Here is a 17,315-nt window from a genome sequence, read left to right on the forward strand (position 1 = left end):
TTTTAGGGTAAAGAGTTATTGAATCTGTTTATCTCAATTTAATTTTTACTTAAAGTTTTTGGTGCTTTTTTATTATGAATACAAAATGTACTATGTTAACATTTGAAGGAATATTGCAGCAAATTGTCTATAGATCTAGATTTGATAACTTACTTTTTCACAAAAATGAAATAATGTTATTTACAGCTTTATTTTATGAGAATAATTGATGCTATTTTTATCAAAACCAAAAGTACTGCATTGTTATGCAGTAGCAGTACCACTTTTAAGACAGTAATGCAGAACCAGTACCAGTAGTAGCAAAATTTTGTAAGAGTAATTCAGTATCAGTACCAGTACTTGCAAAATCGCTGCAGTACACGTGTACTGCTGTATCAGTACCAGTACCAGTAATGCAGCTCTGGTCTGTTGCGACAAAGACTGAAACGTCTGGATGAATCAAAATAAATTGGATAACAAATAAAATTGAAATGATTGGTATACTTAAAATAAATTCAAGACAATATGTGCCGAGAATATATCCATTTAAATATTGGAACGAATTGCATAATGTTCGAATGATTTTGAGGACAAACTGTTCTGCAGTGCTCACATGAATTAATTAATATCTTTTCCCGTAATTAATACGCTTTTACATTTTTATCTTTGATGAAAATATATAATTAAAAACAACAAAAAATACATAATAAGAACAATTTATTTGAAACGAAATACATTATATACGGAAAAAAATTATCTTATATCAACACATTTTTCATCTAGAAAGATATAATAATGTTTAGAAGACCGGCACTGACCGGGCCAGTAAATATGATACTATTCGCCGGTCTGGTGTCGGCCTAGTGAATTTTCGTATTCTTTGTTCTATAGTAAATCAGTCACATTTGAGGCTTTATTCTCGATTCCACTGTTCTTGATGAATTATATACTGCCTTCAACTTTAAACATCAACACTATCTAAGTTAAATGAGGCCCAAAATATAATATGTTAGCCATCTATTTTTTTTCAGAAATCTTCATTCTGTTGTAACACTGTCTAAATTCGCCACTTTGAAAACTCCGGACTGCTGGTGGGTAGTACATTTTTAATCCTTTCGCCAATAAATGAGTTCCTGGAGAATACACAAAAACGACTTTGAAAGTCATCCTATAACACACAAAAATACACAATGCAATAAATACACTTTAATTATGACCAATCAAACTAGAGAGAACTTAAACTGGGCCACTTAACTACAACGGATTGGGTCTAATTCCGTACCGGGATGAGACCGTCTCTCGTAAATTCCGGGAGAGACCAGAGAACGGAAGCGACACGACCGGAGAATATAATCTGGTTCCCTGTCCTATTATGGTTCGCAGGGGACCAGTCTATAGTACATCCACATTCGGATCTGTCTCGGCTATTATCTATAATAACAAAATCCATCCCCAGGCCGTAGCCAATCGCAACTACTCGGCCCTTTCCGTCAGTCTTCGGATAAGGACAATTCGGCAGTTCCGAATCATTCGGAACTGCCTCGGCTATTATCTATAATATTAACCTCGGAAACAATACGGATTGAAAGTAGTTCTACCACGTGGTTTCAGATGTAAACAGAAACAGAGATAATGTAAATCGAATGTATATATTTGACATCTAATGCCTGTTCCGGTACTCTTTTGCTTGAAAATTTGTCTGACAACAATTTGTAATTTAAATATGCCTACTGATGTTCAATTTTAAACAAATCCGACGAAATGTCAACAGGTTGGTTTTTTGTACTTTCGGTTTCTACAACCATAATAATAAATATATAAATAATGAATTGTTTGCTTTTGTACCTATAATATCACTTATTTAAGGTGAACGTTTACTACATATATTGGAAATAAACTTGTAAACAATGCCCAGCATTAAATTACTTTTTGTTTACATGTTTAGTTTCTTAGCGTAGGTTAGACCGAAATACCGCATCCGTTCTGTGTATTCATACTATTGTGTTCGAGGTCCTTATCCGAAGACTGACGGAAAGGGCCGAGTAGTTGCGATTGGTTCCGAATGGGCCGTAGCGTACAATGTACATGTACTTTCTTAACGGTTGAATGAGAACCGCCTCTCTGATAGTGGGCGTGGTTTAGGCTTTGTAAGTTGTAATTTAATGATTTGATTCGAAAAGTGATATTGATCAAAGTTGTCCTGGTTCCCTTCTACCCCGTCAACGAAGACTAAATGCTAGCCAAATTTAATATGACAATTTAAGGCGGAGCCGAACTTCAACAGAGGCGAAGCAATTGAAGTAAGTGACGACTGCCTCAGCTGGCACCTCTCTCAACGGTTAAGTTTTAGAACGATCGACTATTGACTGACTCATTGGCACGTTATTTATTATGTAAATAAAAGTAGATAATGATAAAAAGAATATGATATTCAAACATGGCACTATATCACTTCAGTTAAACGTTTATTCTAATTCCTTAAAGCTCTGTGACATTTTGTACACCATAAAAGTTATTTTTATTAGAAAATTTAAAAACTGCGATTTTGTTAAAAAAACAACAACAACAACAACAAAAAACACACAAAATCGAGCCTAAAATTTTCCCCATTGCAGTATGGGCAAATGCATATTTATACTAGACGCCGCTTGCTAATAAAATTATGCATCATATTTATATACATGTACTTTACATGTATCGAGGATAGCAACAGTCTAAAAGCAAATTAATCATTAAACTACAAAAACTCAAATCAACAACATCTCAAACTCATTGATCCCAACACGGATTTAAATTACAATTCAATTAAAGTCCGTGATCCCAACAAAAATTGTCAGCTTATATATCAGTTAAACCCTTTTGTTTGCACATGCAGCTAACGTTATGTGCAAAAGTAGACTGGCCGCGGAAGCCAGCCTGCACGACTCCTTGTGCGACTTGAATGCTGCGCGTGCTGATATGCATTGACAATGTCCAAAATGGCGCACAAGTGGTTCAGGTATACAGACTGTTGTGGCCGAGTGGTTAAGGTCGTTGACTTCAAACCACTTGCTCCTCACCCTGTGGGTTCGAATCCCGACAGAGACTTTGGACTCTTTAAAATTAATGTGAGGAAGCTTTCCAGCTACCTTACGGAACGTCGGTGGTTCTACTTGGGTTCCCGTTCGTGCCTGAAATAATGCACGGAAGGGCACCTGAGATCTTCCTCCACCAGTAAAGCTGGAACGTCGCCATATGACCTATAATGTGTCGGTGTGACGTAAAACCCAATTAAACAAAATAAACAAACAAGTACATGCAGCCTGTATATAAACAAAGCAGTAAGGAAACCTTATATTTTTTGGAGATGATAAAGGGCATAAAATAGTGCGATCTCGTTGTTGTGCGATTTTGCCATAATTAGAACAAGCCTGCCTTGGAAAGGTGATTCTACGCGACCTTTACTGGCTTCGTGATGAGGAATGAAAACACACACTATATCTAAGCTCTAGGCCTTTTTCTTTCAGAGGAGACGTTTTTTAAAAAATTTACCAAATACATATAAGGAAAATCAATGACCCCCTGGGGCGAGGTTAATTTTGACCCCAGGGCTATAATTTGAACGATTTTGTAGAGCTTGATTAGATGTTTTTGCACACAAAATATCTTAGTTACAGGCCTTGCACTTTCAGAGGAGAAAATTTTTAAGATTTTATTATATGTCCATAATGAAAATCAATGACCCCCAGGGCGGGCCAATTTTAACCTTGAATATTTTTTGAGTTTCATAAGACGATGTAACACACAAAGTAGTTTTTACTATTCCGAAACGTTCATAAAAATAAAGATTTAAACTGAGAGAAGTCTGAAGTAAACAAAGTTTAAAATAAATTTGTCATCTTTGCTTCCAAATGCTATTCCTTACGTAATTATTCATTTTCGTGCAATTATATTTGCATAGTTTCTAAAATATTCGTTTCCACTATTTTAACAATAACTAAAAATTCTTATAGAACCATTTTGCATTTCAATATCAACTTAGAGCACGGTTTATGCATTTCTTAGTGCTTTGGAAATACCCGGTATAATCCGTAAGGAGGATAAGTCGATAGATTAACAGAGGTGAAATATGTACGGAAGCCTATGAAGCCATTTCAAGTTTTCACTAAGCATTCCGAAATTAGAACAAGAGTTCATATGTTAGGATAATTTGTACACATTCTGTTCGTTCTATTAGATTTTGGCACGAGAATAAATGGAGAACTGAAATTGCTTTTATACTTGTTACATTTTTCTGGTCCTTTGAGTTCCATTAATGATTCTTTTACTTTAGTGTGTGAAAGTGTACGCGCATAAGTCGCTGCTAGGGACCGTCCGAACTTTTGCATCAAACATTATCTCGTTTGAACATAATGAACAGACAAAACCAAACCGAGGCTCCCCTTATAGAAATCCAATGCCAATTTAATGCAGCAAATTGATCTAAAGAGTAGTACTATAAAATATATCAATAAATCAAAGGATCGAAAATGCACAAAAAGTAGAAAAAGCAAAATGCCTAACATGAAAATATCTATCTACATAAAATGTCGGGACATTATTCCTATTCCGCCCCAAACACCATTTTAAACACAAAAGTGAATTGTCTGAATGGTCTGAAATCGAATTAGAAAACACTGGAAACCTGAAACTAGTGACAAAACAATAATTAACAAAGCTGAAACAAATATATATGTTAGAAATTCATAAAGTTTGTATGAATAATTTTTTGAAGATGATTATCATACAGAGTGCCAAACCTTTATTGGAGCCCACCTAGCTGAATCTACCAAACCAGTAAATAGTTCTTAATCATTGTCAAATATCTATGTACATGTCATCCTCTGTATATTCAGCACAAATGAACATGCAGAACCAGCTCCAACAATTTGTACGATCAATTTAAATGAAATAGATATTCAAATAATCACGGCTAGTCAGTCTCATGGTGACTATGAGTGAACAAATTGAAGATATGGTGAAAGCAGAAGTAAGCAAGCAGATTGATGAACATGTTGTATTTCTACAGAGACAGGTTATTTACCTTTAGTTAGAGAGTTGATCAGTTAGAAATTGAACATGACAATAAAATACATGTCTCGCTTATTTATATCTATAGATGAACTCTCCTTTTACAGTGTTATCATACACGTTCCGACCGTTCTGCTGATAGTCATGGTGGAATCCTAGTATATGTAGGGATCCTCTTACAACTTAATTATCTTCGCAATGATCTTGAATCTCTTAGTATTGAATTTGAAATCTGTGTTATAAGCAAATGTCTCCTTCTTGGAGTATTTTATCGTCCACTTAATTCTAATTCTGTTCTGTCGAAAATTGACGATTCTATATGCCTGGCATTTTATCAGACATCAAAGGCATACTCATCACTGGAGATCTCAACTTGGACTACAGTGCAACCACCCCACAACAGCCAGCAGCCGGACAGTCCTAAATTGGCTGATGTGAAAGGTGGTTGTTGTTTAGAGGATTTGTGTCACGGATAAAACTTTTAATATTTTTTTATGTTTTTGAATTATGTAGGGCTGTAGAGACATAACGAATTGGGAATACAGGACCCTTTCATGTGGTTATTATCGATATATAGGTTTTCATTACTTAAACATTTTTGATGCTGATAGCCGGACATAATTTGATCATAAAAACCGTCATGACTTTTATATTTATGCGGGCAGGCACAGAATTTCTCGTCCAGTATCCATTTTAAAATTGTAGAATACTTGGGACATTAACAACTACAGCTTAAAAAGCTACCCGACATGCAGCTCAACGTTATCTTGGAGGAAACCGAAGTGTATTAAAGTCCTAAGTGTTTAAGCAAACACAAATCATATACATGTACAACGATTACTCTGTTCATTCATATTTCATTTTAACTTTAATTCAACAAGGTCAAAAGTTTCATGTCATGGGGTTCATGTCTATATAGAGACAGAAGAAAGTTTTGCTTTCCATGCATGATGTACATATATTGGTTTAATTATAGAAAACAAGCACGTAACAAAACCACAACACATGTATGCAATGCAAATATCACATTCCAACAAATAAGCACAGCAATTAAAAAGTCTAGATATATATGTCCATCTCAAATTTTTGGACAGTAATCAAACAATTCATAAAAATCCATACCTAAACCTAAAGAACATAAACATAACGATCAGATATTTAAAACAAACAGTGAAACAAACAAACACTTTTATTAATATCTTCTAAGCACAAACTCAATTACACGACTTTAAGACACTTGCACCAAACCATGCCAATAATTTCTGTTGAACTTGCTTCTCTTCTCTACAATCTCTTTAACTATTCAATGCATACAGTGTAAGTTCAAGCTCAGTGGAAAGTTTCCCAAGGATGTGCCATTTATAAGGAAACGACTTGCAACAAGATGTCAGTTATTATAGACCAATATTTCTGCTCAGTGCCTTCAACAAAGTTCTTGAGCGTATATTTCATAAATAAATACATGTATTCAAAATTTATGAGGAACATCTTTTTCTCTCGACCCTACACACTGGTTGTATGCCAAGATTCTACTGCTTAAAATCATTCTCTTAATCAACTCACTCCCATCAATCAACTTTTTTGCCAAGCCTCAGAAGGTTGCAAAAAAACGGTGGCAAAGAAGTAAGAGCTGTTTTTGTGACATATCTAAGACTTTCGACCGCGTCTGGCAGCGTATTCTACTCTTCAAACTTCATCAAAGTCGTGTCTCTGGTTAATTCTTACTCTTTGGCACAACAATGGTTTGTTTCCTTCAATCCCTTGAATACAGAGTCTCTTATTCACCCACGTAAATACAAATACGCCCCGTCATACGACACTTCATACGCCCCATAATATACCCGTCATACACCCCATCATACGCCCCGTCATACACCCCATCATACACCCCATCATACGCCCCATAATACGCCCCATAATACACCCCATCATACACCCCATCATACGCCCCATCATACACCCCATCACACACCCCATCATACGCCCCATAATGCGCCCCATAATACACCCCATAATACACCCCATCATACGCCCCATCATACGTCCCATAATACACCCGTCATACACCCCATCATACGCCCCGTCATACACCCCATCATACACCCCATCATACGTCTCATAATACACCCCATAATACACCCCATCATACGCCCCATAATACACCCCATAATACACCCCATAATACGCCCCGTCATACCCCATCATACACCCCATCATACGTCCCATAATACACCCCATCATACGTCCCATAATACACCCCATAATACACCCCATAATACACCCTATAATACGCCCCATAATACACCCCATCATACACCCCATCATACGCCCCATAATGCGCCCCATAATACACCCCATAATACGCCCCGTCATACACCCCATCATACACCCCATCATACGTCCCATAATACACCCCATCATACGTCCCATAATACACCCCATAATACGCCCCATAATACACCCCATAATACGCCCCGTCATACACCCCATCATACACCCCATCATACGTCCCATAATACACCCCATCAAACGTCCCATAATACACCCCATAATACACCCCATAATACACCCCATAATACGCCCCATAATACACCTCATCATACACCCCATCATACGCCCCATAATGCGCCCCATAATACACCCCATAATACGCCCCGTCATACACCCCATCATACACCCCATCATACGTCCCATAATACACCCCATCATACGTCCCATAATACACCCCATAATACGCCCCGTCATACACCCCATCATACACCCCATCATACGTCCCATAATACACCCCATCATACGTCCCATAATACACCCCATAATACGCCCCATAATACACCCCATAATACGCCCCGTCATACACCCCATCATAACACCACATCATACGTCCCATAATACACCCCATCATACACCCCATCATACGTCCCAAAATACACCCCATAATACACCCCATCATACGCCCCATCATACGTCCCATAATACACCCGTCATACACCCCATCATACGCCACATCTTACACCCCATCATACGCCCACTATACGTCCCATAATACACTCCATCATACGCCCCGTCATACGCCCCATCATACACCCCATTATACGCCCCATAATACACCCCATCCACGAGTATGCTGACACTGTTTATTACAACATCACCCTAGGTGAACAGAAACACGTTGAACGCTGCTGTATTTGTTTCTGATGCTACTTGACTTGGTTTTTTATGTAACCTATACAAGAAAAACTGCCTTAGAACCACATAAAGGCTTTAGCAATATAATTTTATTCATTTTTTTACTCTCTCGCTCCCTTATATCTCTTAAACCGTGTTCCTCATCTGTTGGTCGTAATTCTCCTTTCTGATGATATAAGAAATGTCCACTGTAACTCTAGACTTTTTTCAATTTTTTTCATTCTATGAACGATAAAGACTTGGAGTTCTTTAGCACCCAACATCCGCAACACACCAACTCTATCATCTTTCAAAATGCTTTAAGCAGGGACATTATAGAAGTTCTAAATTCACGAAATTTCTATTACGAGCCTCAATCCTACATGCTGGATTACGCATGCGCTGTAGCTCTGTCACAGAAAATATCTGTTCAAAAATATCATTGAAAACTCAATATTCACTTGTCGTGAAATTGATGATACAAAACACTTTCTTCATTTATGTCCACATTACATAAATCAACACTTCACAATCTCAGCAATATCATGACAATCAATGAAAATGTACTTCTCTCTGGAAATATAACTTCCGGGAATCTGATGCTTATATGACCATTTTCATGTACACGAATGTATACACAAACACAGAGATTCAATCGCTTGTTCGAATCTGAAATCGCTTCTTTCCAGAGTAAGACCCACCCATCTTTAACTTTTTTTCTTCAAATGACACTTCTAGGCTTCCGTAGAAAGTTGAATAGCCTAAGTAAAAAACAACTTAACCCACTGTGCGTAAATAATGCATAAATTCATAATTCGTTATACAACTTGCTTTTAATCTTTGTGTGTGTCTGCATGTACGTAAAAAAACCTTTTACTTTTGAAAGTTTTAATGCCGACATGTTAACGATGGAAAGGACAATAATTCAGACTACTTTTTGTGCACATGTATAGCATAAGAAAATGAACATTTTTCTCATTAAAAATATTGGACATTTATTAAAAGTTTCACTGGGGCGAAATAAAACGGAAACAATTTGAGAAAACGACACCAAAGTCAAAAGGTTTAATTGACTTTTGAAAGACCCTCCCCTTAGAGTATCGTCTTAACATTGTATTGTACTTTTGTTTATTCGCTCGTGAATAAATGAAAACGAACACTGATTTAAGAGATCTGTTTAAAGATATCAGCGTTATCTATGAAAATAAAAGTGAAATATATTATTACTAGTTATAAATAACACAAATGTATTAATTGAAATACTTTCAACTGTACAAATCAGGAGGCATTTTCACGGTAGACAAAGTTATTGTCTTAGATTGGAAATATAGAGAGAGTGAATTATAATACATACTGGAATGAAAATATAATGTACATGACCTGTTGACAATATGTAAACTGTAAATGTTTTAAAATATGTTTGTTTAAGTGTCTATGTAAGCTAAACTAACAAAATTTATAAATCCACGCTTCGAGGACAGAGTGTTGACTGTTGGAAATGCAGGCATGGCAAGCTATGATATGGTAAGTTTTAGAACATATGATTTCTTTTTTTTTACATATATTACATATACATTTTTTTAAATAAGGGGTAAAAGGCAATGTGTATATTTTTCTTCTTTAGAAAGGAAAACATTTGTGATTTATACTACTTAAATGTTCATATAGAGGATGTTTGACGTTCATGTGAGAAAAGTAACGCTGAATTTAAAGTAGTTTGTCATTAATGTAACAAAATGTTAACGAAGTGGGATTTTGAATTCCATGCGACTTAAGTACAAAAGAAACTAAATCATTATAACTACATGTATATACTATATTCAAAAATAAGGTTGTAATTTATGACTAATGTGTTGTAAAAGGGCGCCGAAAATAAAACATGTTTGTGAAATGAAAAAAAAAATCATTTTAGGGGCCTTTAATCCAGATGATTAGTATTCAATAATTGATAGTGCCTACTATATATATGCAAAAATACATTTGTCTTGTTCCCAATGATGGATCTTAATTTATCCAAAGAAACAATGCAGCAGACTGACAGCTTAATCACAGTAAAAACTTTCACACAATATTGCTCTGATGAAATACACCGTTAAATTCTGTACCTTTCCTCTTTTCTGAAAACATGGAAGTTTATGGGATGTTCAGCGAAACATTAGTAAGCATCTGAAAAAAAAATCTTTTTTATATGTAATCATGATTCTATCCTGAATACCAAGTGGAATTAGAAACGAATCAAATGATCAATGAATCAAAGCCGATCAGAGCCAATTTGATTTCAAAATTTATCTTTCAACATTATAAATACACATTTTTGCCTGGAAAATGTCTTTGTTGTGTAATGATATTAATATTAACTTCTTACAGAATGTGAAACATATACACTATGAAATCTATGTTTCTTGCATATTAATAGATTTTTTTTATTAACGCGACGTGGCTCTTTTTCCTTGTCTAAAATTTCTATTTTGTTGTGTTTCTATAGAGTTAGTTGGAAACCATGTTTCATTATTTGTTATCAAAATTTGGTATGTCTTTTCTTTTGTTACCATTAATCTTGTTTAGAAGTTTTGAATAGAACAGATGTTAAAAGAGATCGTACAGTACAGATAAAAATTATAGCTTACGAAGACTTCTGGTTAATCAGCAAAGATTACAGTAGTTAAGATATTTGAATAAACGCCTCGGTATCCAGACATCGTCATGTAGTCAACATTCTAGTTAGGTCTCATGTCATAAAATAAAAAAAATAATGTGATCCACTTCATATCACAGAATATGAAAAAATGTGACCCATTACTCGTATTTCACATAAAAAGGAACAAATGTGACCCACTTTATGACACGGAAAACGAACAAATATTACCCACTTTATGTCACACATAACGAACAAATATGACGCATTTTATGTCACACGAAACGAACAAATATGACCCACTCATGTCACAGAAAACGAAAAAACAATACCCACTTCATGTCACAGAAAACGAACAAATGTGACCCACTTTATGTTACGAAAACGAACAAATATGACCCACTTCATATGTCAGACATAACGAACAAATATGACCACCTTCATGTCACAGAAAATGAACAAATATGACTTACATGTACTTCAAAATTGAAGTTAATAGACGTGCTCGGACCCGGAATGCAGAATATTTTGGATTTTCCAAGCTAACGTTTACATTTACATCATCGAAAATAAACAAATTGACAAATCTGTCTAAGACCATCTTTCCGAACAGTTATTTGTTTACTTTGTAAATTCATTTCATTATGTTTTTAAAAAGTAGAGAGGTCATGAAAAGGTTGTATGAATTTAGACAGCATGAAATAAAACAAACACATGTCACTGAAAATTAGACTCGAGTCTTCGTTTAACTGATATTATAATGGTGTGTTTATTGCATCTATTTGCAGGAGGAAGAGCATATCCCAGAGGAAAGAATAGAAGGTGACATATACTCTTCTCTTTGCTTGTTGTAAAAGTCATTGGTAGCCAGGTCTCTATTTAAATATGATGCTGAGATTATTATCAAGTTCTGATATGGTAGACAATTATTATGTGCAACATCTGTTACATTTTTCAACTGCATAAATAACCACCATCCTTTTTTGGGTTATAATGTGGAATATGGTGGGCTAATTGTATTCACGAAGCATTCGGGTTAATACATGTATGTTCTAAAGACAATCTCAAAAATAATCGAATAAGATACATTTTCATTTGCTTTTAGTCAATTTTCTGTCTTACATTAGTTTGCCATTCATGTGCAGCCATTATCTACCTCCTAATGTATGAAATGATATTTAATGAATATGGGACAGTTTTGAACTGTTTATTATCAATTTCATGATGAAAATTAAAAGCCTACGAAATTTCAAGACGAAATTTATTAGCACACGTAAAACAGGTCGGTGAGAATGTAGTTATGTGCAGCTATACTGTTTACAATGGTCATACCTCCGGTACCAGCAGAATTGTGAGGATTACAGTGGATAGATATTGTATCTGCTTGCACTTTCTCGCAAGTTTACTATAGAATCAAGGATATACTTTCTTATAATATTATATTCATTTCATAGAGTTCCGGGAAGCTTTTTCTCTATTTGACGAAGATGGGAACGGTGAAATAGCAATTGATGAACTAATTAAAACATTGCAAAGTTTAGGTAAAAACCCATCGCAAGAGGAAATCAATGAATTAGTTCGTGATTTTGATGCAAATGGTAAGGATGTTGTTTATTTATATATATACATATTTATAAGGAATGTACGGAATGCCGTTAGGACCATTGCCTATGAATGTGTTGACATGAAACGCGATAGTCGATAGTACGATGGTGAAAACGCGAAATCACGAAACTACGATGGTGAAAACGCGAAAGTACGATGATGAAAACGCGATAGTACGATGATGAAAACGCGACAGTACGATACTACGATGATGAAAACGCGATAAACTATCGTGTTTTCACCATCGTACTGTCGCGTTTTCACCATCGTAGTTTCGTGATTTCGCGTTTTCATCATCGTACTGTCGTGTTTTCATCATCGTACTATCGCGTTTTCACCATCGTACTATCGCGTTTTCATCATCGTACTGTCGTGTTTTCATCATCGTACTATCGCGTTTTCACCATCGTACTGTCGTGTTTTCATCATCGTCCTATCGCGTTTTCATCATCGTCCTGTCGCGTTTTCATCATCGTACTGTCGTGTTTTCACCATAGTACTATCGCGTTTTCACCATCGTACTATCGCGTTTTCATCATCGTACTATCGCGTTTTCATCATCGTACTATCGCGTTTTCACCATCGTAGTTTCGTGATTTCGCGTTTTCACCATCGTAGTTTCGTGATTTCGCGTTTTCATCATCGTACTGTCGTGTTTTCATCATCGTACTATCGCGTTTTCACCATCGTACTATCGCGTTTTCATCATCGTACTGTCGTGTTTTCATCATCGTACTATCGCGTTTTCACCATCGTACTGTCGTGTTTTCATCATCGTACTATCGCGTTTTCATCATCGTACTATCGCGTTTTCATCATCGTACTATCGCGTTTTCACCATCGTAGTTTCGTGATTTCGTGTTTTCACCATCGTACTATCGACTATCGCGTTTCAGATTAACACATTCATAGGCGATGGCCCTAACGGCATTCCGGAATGCCGTTAGGGCCATCGCCTATGAATGGTTTGATCTGAAACGCGATACTCGACAGTACGATGATGAAAACGCGAAATCACGAAACTACGATGGTGAAAACGCGACAGTACGATGGTGAAAACACGATAGTTTATCGCGTTTTCATCATCGTAGTATCGTACTGTCGCGTTTTCATCATCGTACTATCGCGTTTTCATCATCGTGCTTTCGCGTTTTCACCATCGTAGTTTCGTGATTTCACGTTTTCACCATCGTACTATCGACTATCGCGTTTTAGATCAACACATTCATAGGCGATGGCCCTAACGGCATTCAGTACATTCCGGAATGCCGTTAGGGCCATCGCCTATGAATGGTTTGATCTGAAACGCGATACTCGACAGTGCGATGATGAAAACGCGAAATCACGAAACTACGATGGTGAAAAGGCGACAGTGCGATGGTGAAAACACGATAGTTTATCGCGTTTTCATCATCGTAGTATCGTACTGTCGCGTTTTCATCATCGTACTATCGCGTTTTCATCATCGTGCTTTCGTGTTTTCACCATCGTAGTTTCGTGATTTCGCGTTTTCACCATCGTTCTATCGACTATCGCGTTTCAGATCAACACATTCATAGGCGATGGCCCTAACGGCATTCCGTAGGAATGTGTTCATATATATGAACTTAAAGGGGGGGGGGGGGGGCAGCTGTTTTTTAAATTAACAAGAACTGTCGGAGGAAAGTAAGGCTCGACTATTCGAAAAAGCTGTCACAAGGGGGTGTTTTATTGAGTGTAATTATTCTTACCTATATATATATGAATACATAAAATTGACCGAAAAGGTACAAAGGCTTGTTATTAAGATGTTTTATCAAGTAAATCACTGCTTTATTATTATGAATGCATAAAAATGTCCCAAAAAAGGCACAAACCCTTCAGTGGTTATGGAGATAACAGCTTACAAGCAAAACTTTACAATGAATTTCTAAGTTGAAAAAGGGGAGAAAATCAGCCTAAATGCAAGATAGAATTATTGATTTTGGTCAGTGACCTACAATTATGACCCTAAATGCATATGTGAAGTTTTAAATAAATTTCTTTAATAGTTATTGAGATATGTAAAACTTGCATGTAAACATTAACCAAGAGACTAAGTAGAAAAGGGGAGATAAATCAGCCTAAATGCAAGATAGAGTTATGGAACTTGGTCAGTGACATACAATTATGACCCTTAATGCATATGTGAAGTTTCAAATCAAAATCTCTGATAGTTATTGAGATATGTAAAACTTACATCTAAACATTAACCAATTAAGAGACTAAGTAAAAAAAGGGGAGATAAATCAGCCTAAATACATGATATGAGGACTGTTCAGTGATCATCATTTATGACCACAAATATACATATGAAGTTTCAAGTTTGTATCTTTAATAGTTTCAGAGATGTGCAAAACTTGCATGTTAAACTTAACCAAGAAAAGGAGATTTTTTTAGTACAAAAGGGAGCATAATTCAGTCAAAATACATGGCAGAGTAATGAATCTTGAGATGTGACCTTCAATTATGACCCTAAGTACATGTGTAAAGTTTCAAGTAAATATCTTTGAAGACCTTTAACCAAAATTTCTAAGTTTCAAAGGGGCAAATAATTCTGCAAATATTGCAGGCAGAGTTATGCAACTTTGCAAACTGATGTACATTGTTACTATAAATAAGTATTGTAAGTTTCAATTGAATATCTCAAGCAATAATTGAGATATTTGACTTTACAAAAAACTTTAACCAAAATTTCTAAGTTAAAAAGGGGCATAATTCTGTAAATATTGTAGGCAGAGTTATCCAACTTGTCAATCTGATGTACATTGATACTATAAATAAGTATTGTAAATTTCAATTGAATATCTCAAGCAATAATTGAGATATTTGACTTTACCACCGCAGACGCCGACGCCGGGGCGACTATAATAGCTATCCATATTCTTCGAATAGGCGAGCTAAAAATGTTATTTTTAGATAAATAGTTACATCAAAAGATAAAAATATAGCGGCGTTAATACACAACCATCATTACCGCTTATCTACCTTTCCATTCTCTATATGTAAATTAGTAAAGTGGACGATTCATATTTTTTTTGTTACAAGGATTATTACTTTAAACAACAAACAAACAAGAAAAGAAAACACATGCATACGATATCATTTAATTTTGAGTCATTTTACACAATGCAAATGATTATTACCGAAAATCCAAGGAGCAAATGATGTGAAATTTTGTACACAATTTAAGTTATACTTGTCGAGACTAATCAAGTGAAAAAAATATTTCCAGTCCCGTCACGATAAAAAGAAACAACAAAACCATCAGTTTGATGAAAAGAAACAAACTAATACTGGCATAGCGAACGGTATTACACAGCGTCTAGCTTGGCGATAACCCGATTTGTTCTCATTTTCTTTTCTGTAAGGAGATGGTGTGATCGATTTTGAAGAATTTAAAGTGTTGATGCTCAAAAAGATGAAAAACACTGACAGTGCAGAGGATATAACAGATATATTTCATTGCTTAGATATTCGTCACCATGGATACTTCACTGCTAGAGACTTACATGCTGTTATCGTTGGTCTGGGAGAAAGTTTCACTGTAGACGAAGCTGAAGAACTAGTAAATGACACAAAAACTGAACATCCGGGAAAAATCAATTATGACGGTAAACTTTTTAAATTGATTTTATGAAAGAAATTTACTTGAAATAAGTAACGTACATGTTTAAAGATTTCAGTCTGAGTTTAATTAATACATAAAAGTAACTCAGATATATAGCCATCTTTAAGAAATAAAATTATTGTTTAAAATAAAAAGGGAGACTATTTATGAATGGTTATTGTTTGATAAATTGTTTAATGCATTATTTCCTGTAGTGTAAGTTAGTCAGCAATCTGTCCTGCGTGACTGCATATTTGAACAAACACTAACCTTCTTTAGAAGTGGTTGAAATTATGTTTTAAAAGTTTCAACAATGCGAGTTAATTTATCAAAGAATTTTGAATAATGGAACGAATTCATTAGACAAAATATAATTTCAACCACTAAAACATGTTATTTATAAATTTTACTCATTTGTCGAAAATGTGCACAGTTTGGTACAAAAGTCGTTGTAGTTGTTAAACAAATACCGATGATAATATTTTGTAAAATGAATTCACGAAATGCGTCATTAAATGTTCAATGTTATTTTCATTTCAGATTTTTGTCACTTAGTAAAGACTTTAACTGGGAGACAATAAAGATGAAAGTGCCTGTCGAGCATTGTATAATGTATCAATTGTTAATGGTCCGTGTTCAAGTTTTTAATTCTAAGATAACATTAATTGTGCTTGTTTATTTCGTACACAATTGCCTTTGTCCTTCATTTGTAATTATAAACATTATAATTATGCTATATTTAATGCTGAATAAACTCTAATGTTATAATGAGGATATTTGTTTAGTTCAGTGTAAGATCGGAATATATTTCACCGAGTGAGCACCAAAAGGTATATTTCACGAGTGGCGCAGCCACGAGTGAAATATGAACTTTTGGTGTTCACAAGGTAAAGTATATTTCGATCTTACACTAAACTAAACAAATTTTCTTTTTATTATAAGCAAAGAAACGTTTTAAAAAGACATTAAACCTAATGCTGAATGAAAAGCGCGCCAAATAATAATACAACGTGACGTCATTTACGACTTGGTTCCTAGTACTGTGCACGCTGGTATTTCACTGAAACAACGTAAGGGGCTAAAATTCAAAACAGTGAAATTATCAAATTGATAATTTCACTGTTTAAAAAAGTGAAATTACCAGTTTTATATCACTGATATATTTCTATAAACCACCGAAAAGCATGTAATAAAATATATAGAGGATATTTGTTTAGTTCAGTGTATAATCGGAATATATTTCACCGAGTGAGC

General features: G+C 35.3%; 2 protein-coding genes across 2 annotated transcripts; one reads left to right on the forward strand and one right to left on the reverse strand.

The window, feature by feature from the left end:
- Window positions 1-7,219: 7,219 nt before the first annotated feature.
- On the reverse strand, window positions 7,220-7,999 carry LOC132734969 (keratin-associated protein 6-2-like). The gene has a single exon (XM_060721877.1). The coding sequence runs from the start codon at window positions 7,997-7,999 to the stop codon at window positions 7,220-7,222; it is 780 nt and encodes a 259-aa protein (XP_060577860.1).
- A 1,032-nt stretch (window positions 8,000-9,031) lies between these two features.
- LOC132734960 (neo-calmodulin-like) lies at window positions 9,032-17,102 on the forward strand. Its single transcript, XM_060721860.1, has 5 exons — window positions 9,032-9,717; window positions 11,617-11,650; window positions 12,283-12,426; window positions 15,823-16,065; window positions 16,602-17,102. The coding sequence occupies exons 1-5, from the start codon at window positions 9,700-9,702 to the stop codon at window positions 16,640-16,642; spliced, it is 480 nt and encodes a 159-aa protein (XP_060577843.1). The 5' UTR covers window positions 9,032-9,699; the 3' UTR covers window positions 16,643-17,102.
- Window positions 17,103-17,315: the final 213 nt, after the last annotated feature.

The sequence above is a fragment of the Ruditapes philippinarum genome, unplaced genomic scaffold (assembly GCF_026571515.1).
Source record: "Ruditapes philippinarum isolate M1 unplaced genomic scaffold, ASM2657151v2 ctg150_1_1_1_1, whole genome shotgun sequence".
NCBI lineage: Eukaryota > Metazoa > Mollusca > Bivalvia > Venerida > Veneridae > Ruditapes > Ruditapes philippinarum.

Excerpts from the sequence above, each read along its gene's own strand:
- LOC132734960 (XM_060721860.1), top strand. Across the intron at positions 12,427-15,822 it reads TCGTGATTTTGATGCAAATG|GAGATGGTGTGATCGATTTT; the intron begins GTAAGGATGTTG and ends CTTTTCTGTAAG. Across the intron at positions 16,066-16,601 it reads GGGAAAAATCAATTATGACG|ATTTTTGTCACTTAGTAAAG; the intron begins GTAAACTTTTTA and ends TTTTCATTTCAG.
- LOC132734969 (XM_060721877.1), bottom strand. The coding sequence starts at position 7,999 with ATGGGACGTATGATGGGGCGTATGATGGGGTGTATTATGGGGTGTATT.